Source organism: Capra hircus, chromosome 15 (assembly GCF_001704415.2).
Source record: "Capra hircus breed San Clemente chromosome 15, ASM170441v1, whole genome shotgun sequence".
In the NCBI taxonomy this organism is placed as follows: Eukaryota; Metazoa; Chordata; class Mammalia; order Artiodactyla; family Bovidae; genus Capra; species Capra hircus.
This window is the reverse complement of record NC_030822.1, coordinates 36,304,219-36,316,025: the sequence shown is the minus strand read 5'-3', so window position 1 is coordinate 36,316,025 and position 11,807 is coordinate 36,304,219. Positions and strand designations below refer to the sequence as shown.

The 11,807-nt window shown below is 36.9% G+C and overlaps 1 protein-coding gene across 2 annotated transcripts; it reads left to right on the top strand.

Moving 5' to 3' along the window:
• LOC106502890 (interferon-induced very large GTPase 1) lies at positions 1,822–10,687 on the top strand. Of its 2 annotated transcripts, none has more exons than XM_018059482.1 (3): positions 1,822–2,091; positions 5,677–5,777; positions 6,750–10,687. In XM_018059482.1, the coding sequence occupies exon 3, from the start codon at positions 9,151–9,153 to the stop codon at positions 10,195–10,197; it is 1,047 nt and encodes a 348-aa protein (XP_017914971.1). In that variant the 5' UTR covers positions 1,822–2,091; positions 5,677–5,777; positions 6,750–9,150; the 3' UTR covers positions 10,198–10,687. Both variants share the same exon structure in this region, with proteins under 2 accessions (XP_017914971.1, XP_017914972.1).

Genomic DNA, 11,807 nt, shown 5'->3' with positions numbered 1-11,807 from the left:
CCCAATATCCTACCTTGCCCTGGAATGAAATTTCTTAGTGGAAAGGTATTCTGTCTTGCTTATTACTGAATACCCAGCACATGGATCATTGTATGGTGTATGGTGAGTGCTACACAGTTATTTGATGTACTTTTTGGCACTGAAAGTAAGAAAGAAATAAGTAAATTAATAGGGGACATTTTTCAGAAATGTGGTTCAAAAGAAGCAAAAGTTAGGGTTTTTTTGACAATTATAATTATTTTAAAAATCATTCTGATGTGTCTTGAAGTGTACACAATGAGGAGTAACACATTATCCATTGGAAATACTGGAAGAATCGTGGTTTTGGGATTTGAAAAACTTGTGTTTGACTTTTCATTCTTCCCTTAAAAAAAAAAAAACATGTAAACTTGGAAATCTTACTCTGTCTCATTCTTGGCTCTCTTATCTATAAATTGAGATAATATTTAACTTTTTATTAAAAATAAATGCAATACAGGCTTCGCTGGTGGTCCAGTGGCTAAGACTCCATGCTCCCAATGCAGGGGGCAAGGTTCAATCCCTGATCAGGGAACGAGATTCCACATGCCACAACTAAGACCCAGCACATTCAAATAAATAAATAATAAATATTTTTTAAAATAAATAAATGCAATAAATTGTGCAAAGGATCCACTAAAGTTTTCAGAATGTAAATGATGCTCAATACATAACAATTTAATTAATAACCTGACTAATTATAGTGTTCTCTATTTAACAGAGGAAAATAATTGAAGTACATAGATAGCAATAGTAAAAAGGCAAAACAGAAGTATAGTAAGGATTGTGAAAGTTGAGAGCTAGGTAGTGTCTCAGAGAGAGATTTCCTCCTCTATCCCTCTTAAGTTCTTGTGGATGGAATAATAATAAAATTGACATAAGACAGAGTAACAGGAGAAAAAGAAACAAATTTAATTTGTGTGTATGAAGGTCTCATGGAAATGGGATCTAAGAAGTGGCCAAAGCAGGTAGCTTTTACACTTTTTACAAAAGAAAGATTAAATTTCTGAGAAATTGACAAGAAAAAGAAAATTAGGCTTTGGGTGTCCAGTTAGCAAAGTACCTAAGCAGATTTGGGGCAGTAAATTAAAAAAGTAACATGGTTTGTTTACACAAACTTTTCAGCCCAAATTCCCCATCTCTGGCAATATCTTCAGATGCAGGGAATGTACCTTTCACGTGAGAGATTTATTTCCTGCTTTCAGGGAATGGGGAAAGGAGGGTCAGAATGTCTCACTTACACTGGTGGTTTCTTAAGTAACTTTAATCCAAGACAATCCATACGTCATTGTAAAATATTTTGGGGTGGTCTGCCCTGAGTTCCAACAGTAGCATGACACCTTCTGAGGAAAATCAAAAGAGTTATATTCTTTGGGACCCCAGGGGCTGTAGCCCACCAGGCTCCTCTGTTCATGGGATTTTCCTGGCAGGAATACCGAAGTGGGTTGCCATGAGCTACTCAAGGGCATCTTCCCGATACCAGGGATCAAATCCAGGTCTCCTGTGTCTCCTGCACTGAAGGCTGATTCTTTACTGCTGAGCCACCAGGGAAGCCTGGAATGTAGGTTAAGTAGCCCCACAGGTCTAGAAACAACCCTTATGTAAGGACTATGTATCATAGGCACATAGTTGGGGGCCCAAGCATTTTGTTTTTGTTTTTAAGCATGGCAGTCTCTGATCTCCACTTCTTTCACTCACTTCTCTTAAACCATCTGCCTCATATGTGTTTTTCCATCATTCCTGTGATCATCCATAATTATCTCTCCATTTCAGGTCATCATTTCCCAGATGCACAGAATGGAAAGTACACTGAAGGCATGCCTTCTTCACATCCTTGAGGATCTTTTAGAGGAAGAGTTGGTTAAATTCAAATTTCAACTCACAAACATAGCTCTAGCTGAGGGATACAACCATATGCCTCGGGGAACTATCCAGCAAGCAAACCCAGTGAGATTGCTGACCTACTAATCCAGTATTATGGGGAAGAATACTCCAAGACTGTGACTCAGGAGGTCCTGAAAGCCATAAACCAGCGCAACCTAGCAGAGAAGCTCTGCCAGGCAACCGAAAAATGTGAGTCTAGACCAAACCTACTCCCGTCTGCAGACATGGCTCAAGACATTTCCTGAAATCTCTGCATTTTAATTAATTCAACACACACATTGAGAGCATAAAATATAAAAGGAGTTGTATGTCACAGTGCTTTTAAAAATTATTTTTGAGATAAACATCACATCTTTCCAACATCTAAGCCATACCTGAGTTTGATTCTGACACTTATTCTGTCTATTCAAACTGCGGGGGTTTTGGTTTGTTTGTTTTTTAGCATGCCTTGTAATTTTTTGTTGAAACTCAAAAGAAACTGAGGTAGATAGGCCTTTAGACTGAAGTTCTATATTTATCTGGCTAGGAGTTAGGCTGTGCTATTTACTCTGGTATCAGAGACTCAAACTTCCTCTAATGTCCTTGTTTTTTATCCTTGTTGTATTTGAGTTTCCATGGAAACTTCTTAATTAAGTCTGAGATACGCAGTCTTCTCAAGTATATTCCCCTATTATTATAGGAATATCATTATTATTCAGGAAATTTACTAATGGTGGAAGGTAGGGAGGAAGAAGATGTATTCTATAGTCCAATGATTAGGTCTCAGTCTTTTAGTGAGCACATGCCAGGGGCTATGATCATCATAGTCTTAATTTCTACCCATTATTCAAGCTCCAACTGAAATGCTACCTCTGTAACCATTCCTGTTTCTACCTCAACTGGAAGTACTAGCCTTTTCACCTAAATTCACTGTGTGTTTTCTCCTCAGTTCTTATTGATCATATTGTTGTTTCCTTTTTTAACTGTAATGATCATTTTTGCTCAATAAATACTGAGAAGAATTTGAAAGAAAGAAAAAAAAAAAACATCAGTAATATCCCTACCAAGAGACTACACAACAAACAATGTGTCATATGGTATCTTCACTGGGATTAATTTTTTTCACCTAGATTATACTCTATATACAGTTCTATAACATTAGAAATTTTGAGGGGCTTAAAACATATACCAAGCTTTTCCCAAAGCAATCAACATCAACTCTTAAGTACTATTTTAAACTTTTATTATCCCACCCTGTTGGTGCTCTGTAAATAATTTTGCCAAAATGCCACTTAAGATATTGTTTCCAAAATATAAACATTATGAATAATGTTGTGAAAATCATCTTAGTGATAGATTTTGGTGCTCATTTTATTTCAGTCCCTTAAATTCCTAAAATTAAAATACATGAGTCAAAGAGTATGAATATAAATATGCATTTATATTCATACAATTATTTCCAAATAATTTTCTAGAAATACTATATTGACTTGATCATATAGAGTGTATAAACATGCCCCTCTTACTGCACTTTCAACAGCATGAAGCACTTTATAAATTTTAATTTGTAAGAGAGAGTGTTAACACTTCAAAAATATTTAAATATATATTAAATAATTTTTGATTTAATAAAATAATTCATGAATACAGTAAAAATTAAAGCATACAGAACATTACCTTGACCCTTCTCTCACAAAATAACCCCTTGGAATTCAATGTTTCTTTTCGTGGTAACTGACATGTCTCTGAATATCATGCTTTTACCACTCTTCCATAAATTTATCAATATTAGGTCTACTAGCTCAATCATTTTATCATTATCAACATTACTATCAATATTATTCATTGTTATCCTACCATTAGGAGGTAAGCTTTTTGCTCGGTTATGCCACTGCTTGCTTCCCCACCTACTCTCTTCCCAATAGCAATATTTTTTAGTTTATATGCAGGCTACATTTGAATTTTATTTTTTAAACTTTTTATTTTGTTTCATTATAAGAGGCATTACCTTGAAATTCCCTAAAATACTTTTACATGGTCAAAGCTGAAAAATTTTTATTTCTAGCTTGAATCATAATAAAAATCTTGCATTTTAAAATTTATAGCTTGTTTCCAAAAGTTGAATGTCAACAATTTATACTGTTATACATATGTAAATTTTATTCATAACAGAATCAATGGAGTTCAGTTTTTTATTTTTTGCTTCATGAAAACTTCTCATAGTCATATTGTTTTGCACATGCATCTTGATCACATCCTTATATTCTTCCAATATCTCCAGTATCCTACCAAGTGAAGGAAGTCCTCTATTCTTCCATTTATTTCTTAGATAATTTCCTCTGGAGCCCACCTAATAAAGGGTATGTGGACAGCAAACTTTCTTGGTTGTTTAGTTTTTTGAAAATAACATTATTCTCAAAATTGAAGAGTAACTGGGATAGAGTTAGGGTTCTAGGTTAAAAATCCTTTTACGTCATTATTTGGAAATGATGACTTACTTGTCTTTGTTACTGATAGTGAGTCTGATGCCAACCTGATTATCATTCTTTCGTCGGTGGTCTGTTCAGCACCCCATCCCTGTCCTAGATGATTTTAAGGTTAGTGTTAAAAAATTTATCATGAAGTAGAAATTTCTTTCCCCATTTCTTGCGCTAGAAACTTTAAAGGCCTTTTAGATATGAATACCAGTGTCCTTTATTTCCACAATGGTGAAGGTGAAATTTCACAGTCTTGGCTACAGGCTGATTTCCTACTTAGCTATAAGTAGGTCATTAGCTAGATACTAACCTTATTCTCAACTAAACCTTAATTTGAATCAGCCTGGATCTCATTTTTTTCCAAGGACTGATTATCACATGGACCATCATTAGAGGTGAGCTAGGAGATTCAGGCAGAAAAGGCAGTGGCACCCCACTCCAGTACTTTTGCCTGGAGAGTCCCATGGACGGAGGAGCCTGGTGGGCTGCAGTCCATGGGGTCGCAAAGTCGGACACAACTGAGGGACTTCACTTTCACTTTTCACTTTCATGCATTAGAGAAGGAAATGGCAACCCACTCCAGTGTTCTTGCCTGGAGAACCCCAGGGACAGGGGAGCCTGGTGGGCTGCCGTCTATGGGGTTGCACAGAGTTGGGCATGACTGAAGCGACTCAGCAGCAGCAGCAGCAGCACCGGCAGATTCAGGAGTAATCAGTGAGAAGCTTAGAAATATGAGGTGCTAAGAAACCGGATGCTCAATATTTTGGCAATAATATAGGAGAAACATTTGCTTAAAAGCGTCATTTCTAACAAAAAAGAAAAAAATTGATATACTTAGGGAAGTCTCTTTAACAACGTTACTTCGATTTCCTTTCTCAGTAAACTTAAAAGTATGGGGAGGAAGAGAATATAATTATTAAGAGCCATCGCAAGACTCTCCGACACTCAGCATACCTCCATGTGCTATGGCTGAGATTTCTGTATAAATAACACTCTGTTTGTCAGCAATAGCCTAGTTACTTTGACTCATCCTCCTTGTTTGACCACTATTTTTTCTGTGTCATTTTGATACCCAAGACTTCTCAGTCTATGAGATGGTTATTCTTATTTCCTAATCATTCCCATAACATAAAATATCTATATCTTTTCTTGGGTCATTCTTGGGAAACAGATGCTAATGTTGAACTTATTGATGTTAAGCTGCTGGCACCAAGCTAGTGATTGTAAGTGGGGAAGGTGCTAAGCTTCAGCAACACTGCAATTCTGACTCCATGCTTTACTAATGGTGAGAATAATGAACACTATTTTCCCTCCAAAGCTGGATCTTCCACTGAAAAAGTTGCAAAAAAGACAAATAAGAGGAAGCAGGAGAATAAAGCAGGACTGAATGAAGATAAATGGCAACTGACAATGTCAAAGGTTTGTAATTTGCCCTGGGGAAGATATTTTTGCCCTGATATTGAGTGGAGTGTCTAGACCAAAGGATGCTCAGAATCTTAGAGGTTTGCTGGTTTCCAGATTCTATAGCATGGCATGGTCGTTCCATGTTAGCACCAAATGTCTCCAAGGTGTTTTGGAGAAAAGAAAAATCCCAGAGAAATCTGGCTGTGACTCCTGTCTCTGTTGCTCATTCTCAAGCACATTGCTTAATTTTTATGAGTTACTCATCTCCAAAACAGGAATAATAATAATAGGGGCATTATGAAAATTGATGGTCACTAAATAAAAGCCAATTCATTTTCTTTTCCGTTTCTCTCACTAAACTCATTTTCTGCTTCTGTCCATATATACTAGATTACTTTCTATTTCCTAAGCATATCCAACTTTTACGATATTTGGTTTGGCTTTTTCGTTCTCTTTTTCTAGAATGCCCCTACACACTTACTCCTTTGTGTGATTAAAATCCCATTCATTCAGTAATATATTAATAGCTTGCAAAACAGTCAACACAATACCTACATTGTGGTAGGTTCCCTTCTATTTATTTTTAAATTTTATTTTCCACCTACATTCTTTTCATGATTATATGTTACATCAGTTTGGGAAAGCTTTTCCTCATTTTGCATCTCAAGAAAATCTAATCACTTCTTCAAATGTGTTGCCAGTACACTTTGAACTTTATACCATTTATGGCCTCAGACTTGTATTGTGGGGCCATATAGTTAACTACTTACTTATTCATCTCTCTCAAACTTTATTGGTAAGTTTTAAGCCCTCTAAGGCATGACCCTGTTTTATACTTAATTCCTTGGTCATCCTATTGCCTCACACATAAAATGACGCAATTTATTTTTGGAAAGAATATATGCATGTATTCAAAAATGATAAACAATGAAACCCCTTTGATATAGAAAAATAACATCCATTATCATTGTCTTTTTTTCTTTCTAGAGATTTAAGAATATCTTTCCAACTAAGTCAAAGAAAACACCCAATGAAACTGCTTCTTCTCACAGAGACACTCAACTAGTCAATAAGGAAGAAACAATGCAAAATCAACACTTTCCTGACTTGATCAAGCGGCTTAATCTAGAAAGCTATTATCCCAAAAAGATGACCAAAGGAAATTCTCTTTTGATAAATAAGACCTTCCTCCATGGCACTCAATCAAGAACTGAGGAGGAGCTGCCATTTTGTTTTCTAGAGAAACTTTTGGTATTAGATTGTAATTTGTGATATCAAGTTTACAGAGGTAATATACACAGAATACCTACTGTGTCTCAGACACTGAGAACCACAGAACTAGAAAAATCATTTGAGGACTTTTTTATTGTAAAGGAAACACAATCAACTACAGTACCAACTTGCATCCACCCAATGGACATACAGATGGCAATTTTTCACTGTGCAGATGACTTTACAAGACAGTATATTTTAACCAAACTTTCCATTTGTCAATTTGCTCTCCCACTTTTGGTGCCAAATCCTTGCAATTTCCAAATTGAATTCCCTCTTTGGTCTCTGAGGCAAATCAGGAGAAGCTGGAGAGAGGTGGAAAAAATAGGATGGGAGAAAAAAATTAGGAGTTATAACAACCAGCTGATCAGTTGGCAACCTATACACACTGTATCTTTCATAAGAATTGGAAATTATGCCTCTACTTCCAAATCACAGATTTTGAATTCACTCCTGAGTAAAAGCAAACATGACCATTTTTTCCTCCATAATTCTAGGGAACACAATAATAGATGTCTATTGGTAGATGGTATGGTGGAAATCTGCTGGTTCTGTCCAAGTGGGAGAGCTGAGGACAGATTTGAAAATTGTATTGCCTTCACCAATCTCCATGGAAATGCTGAAATACACGAGAGGCAGGTAAAGTTCCTGCAGGAGGTCTCCTCGGTCACTGTTATCCTCCTGGCAACTTCTGATTTTGACATAATGAATAGCTCCCTTCTACTTGAATTTTGGAAGTCACCCAAACCTCTCATCTGTTTGTTTGAAAATGCAGAAAGTATTATGGATAAGAATTATGCTCACAAAGTGAGAATTGGAATTAAGAATCTAAATAAGATAGAATTAGCTGATAAAATTACAGCTACATTAGCAGAGCTGCTGAAGAAATCTGGATCTCCTTGTAGTCTGAGTAACTGGGCCAACATGGCAAGGAAGTATGAGTTTATTATTGATGAGGACCAAAGAGATTGCCAAGAAGCAGCGAAAAAAGCAGATATCCTTATGGACATCTTGAGAAAAGTAAAATTATCTGAGATAAAGGGGAAGTTACTACCTCTTCAAGGAGGTCTATGGCATGACTGGTGTAAGAAGGATAAAGAACTCCATCAGCTGCAAGAAAAAGGAAACGAGCATTGAACAATACAAGAAAGAAATTGAGAAGGAAAAGCTGCAGATACGCTGTGAACAGTATCACAAAGTCATTAACCTTAACGACCTGATGAAGTCCCTGCTTGAAAGCCTTCAGTCCCACCTGGAGACCCACACAGAGCTCTACTTTCCGCAGGTGCTGAGTATGTCAATGGACCAACTAACCACAACAGAGTTAGAGAAGCTCCACCAGAGGCACAGTTCTTTGTTGGCTCAAGTAAGAACAGAAAAGCAGAAGCAGTCAAAGAGAGACTCCCTCAGACGCTGGGAGGCTGAGCTAGAAGCTGTTTCCAAAGAAATCAGTGATTCCGCCCTGGGAATTGAGCACCTCTTGAGAGAGCTGGGTCAGATCTATGAAGCTTTGGAAGAAGCTTCCTCCCAAACAAATACACTGTTTCTTTCTCTTCCCCAAATGGCTGCTGACCTGATGATATCTGGGGCTCCCATTGAACTGATGGATGGGGATGCTTCATATGTGCCCCTGAGGTGGGTGGCAGCTGTTTTTGACAAGGTCTCTGAAAAACTTGGAGACAAACGTGTGTTTGTTCTCTCTGTCCTTGGCTTGCAGAACTCAGGAAAGTCTACTCTGCTGAATGCAATGTTTGGGTTGCAGTTGAGCCTTAGTGCTGGAAGACATACTCGGGGTGCCTACATGCAGCTTCTGAAAGTGGACGAGATGCTCAGAGAACAGCTGGGCTTTGATTTTATGCTTGTTGTGGACACAGAAGGACTGAAAGTCTCAGAGCTCGTGAACAAAGCACAGAATGAGGAAAATGAGTTGGCAACCTTCGTTATTGGACTTGGAAACTTAACTCTAATCAATATTTTGGGAAAGGATCTTTCAGAAATACAAGATATTCTGCAAATAGCTCTCCATGCCTTTCTCAGGATGAAACAATAGAATATCTCACCAAGATGCCTATTTGTTCATCAGAACACAGAAGAAATTACAGATACAGATCAAAGTATGGAAAGGCAAAGGTGGCTGCGAGAGATATTGGATGAAATGACATTCGCAGCAGCCAAACATGAACAGTGCTCAGAGGTGTGTCACTTCAGTGATGTCATTAAGTTTGATGTCAAGAACCACATCTGTTACTTTGCTCACCTCTGGGAAGGGTCTCCCCCAATGGCCCCTCCTAATCCCTGCTATAGCCACAATGTTCAGGAGCTGAAAAGCAGGATTCTTAAGCATGCCAAAGAAGAATCCAGAGGAAGAATTTTGAAGATATCAGAACTTAAAATCAGGGTACGGGATTTATGGAAGGCCTTAGTGAATGAGAACTTCATTTTCAGGTTCAAGAACACTCGGGAGGTCATGGCTATGAATAAACTGGAGACTGTGTACAGGAGCTGGACCTGGGAGCTGAGAAGTTATGTGCTGGACTTGCAGAATCAGCTGACTAACCAGATTCAGAAAGGAGAAGTTAAAGAGATCAAGAGAAGCTCAATTGAGAATCAATTTGTGGAAAAATATGAAGCCATTAAGCAAGAACTTGAAAGATATTTTCTAGAAGATAGAGATAGAAGTATCTTGTCTCAGAGGAAAGGAATATTTAAAGATAATTTGAAGAATCTTAAAGATGATCTTATAGTAGAAATCATGAGAAAATGTGAAAATCTAATCAATGGAAAGAAAATACAAGACCTTTTCAAGGAGCAAAAAGTAAAACTGGAACATAAGTTATTAGAAAAAATCAGAGGGATGGCTAAGTCCCCCTGTAGGAAAGAATTACATGATAAGGAACTGAGAGATATGTTCAACAAGATCTGGTCAGAGAACATCTCCATTCTGTTGCCTCCCACACTTGCATCTGCTGAGGGGCCTGATATTGATATTGAGTTAGAGAATGTTCTCCTGGAGCATTTTAAACAGCACCGCAATATTGTGAACAAAATTCAGTATCGTGATACAAAAAAAAATTTTCTATCAATTATTCTAAACATGTTATCACCTCTCAAGAGTTCCCAGTATATGGGCCCTCTGAGGAAGAGTTTGAAAAAGATATCATAAAGAAGACAACAGCTCAAATTGTGAAACTGGTTCAAGACATCATACACAACAGAGAACAACAGAATGAAGGTTACAGTTCTAGTTACTTCCATGAAATTCTGCAAGTGATCCATACTGAAGCTGAGACTGCATCTCAAGGAGTCAGATTTATGCTGACAAACAGATTTAAACTAGAACTTGCTCTAGAGCTACTGAAAGAGGCAGCAAACCATTTTAAAAAGATGTGCATTGCATTCAAGACAGCCAACAACCCTGTTCTATATTTAGAAAGTAAAAGAGAAGAATGCTTTACTAATTTTAAGTTGGCTTACAAAAACTTCCAAAATACTGACTGATGTCCTTCGGGGTAAAGAATTTCTGCTACTTTATGAGCCGGGATAAATACCTGAGGAGCTTACCTATTCTTCATCTAGCTTTTTTACTCCAATATGAAATGAAAAAATATATATATATTTCATATGTTATGCTACAAAAATAAAATAAAAATACATACAAGCTGTGAAAAAATCATGCTATTAGTGTTATCAAAAAACCCAAAAAGTCCTTAGAGTCAATCCTAAAGAAAATGATGAAACTTTACTGACACATATAAACATCAAAATAATAGGAGCCAACCACATTTGTGGAAGAGAAGTTGCAGTAACAGAAAATGGTCATTTCCCCCAAAATGAATTTCTAAACTCAATGAAAATATAGCCAAAAACCTGACAAAGTTTCCATGGAACTTTTAAAAGAGTACAGGAGGTGGGAGGGAGATTCAACAGGGAGGGGACATATGGGACATATGGGTGAGAGGGAGGTTCAAGAGAGAGGGCAATACCTATGACTGATTCATGTTGACGTATGGCAGAAATCAACTCAATATTGCAATTATCCTCCAATTAAAATATAAATTTTAAAAGATTACATTAAAATAATTATGCATTTCTAACTAAAGAATCTAATATAATCAAAACTGCAGGAAAAAGAAAAAAGATACCCAACCACATAACCAAGTTTTTTAAAAATCCATACTACTTAGAATAATCTAACAAAGACAGAGAGAAGACAAATATAGCAAAGCCACAGAACAATAGTTTAGGAGAAAAAAAATCTTGCATGTATACAAATCTGTATATAAAGAGGTTGTATTAGAAATCAGAAGAGGAACATGATTATTAAATATATTAGGATGGAAAAAAATCAACAATGTGGAAAAAATAACTTAGGTCTACTCATATTAATGAATGTAATGACTTCTTATGATAAAGCAATTACCTTCCTGTGCATACATCTTTTAGAAATACAGAAATATTTCAAATATTCAAATAGAAATATGCAAAATCACTGCACAACTATTTTATTTGGTCCTGCTTCTTAGAACACCACTGGGCATGGTGAAAAAGGTGAAGAAATAAGTGTGCGAAATAATGGGTTGAACCCATGCCAGGCTTTAATATCTCTGGCGGTTCTGCCCTGTTGTCTCCAAAGGAGACCATTTCATCAAACCTCTACCACCTGTTCCAGTCCCAGGTAAGAGCACTGGAAATAACATAGCTTGAAAGGTTACCTCATGTCATCACTCAGTTAAGGTTTCCAGAGATAAGTTGAAGTCATGGAATGACTGACAG

Excerpts from the sequence above, each read along its gene's own strand:
- LOC106502890 (XM_018059482.1), top strand. The coding sequence starts at position 9,151 with ATGGAAAGGCAAAGGTGGCTGCGAGAGATATTGGATGAAATGACATTC.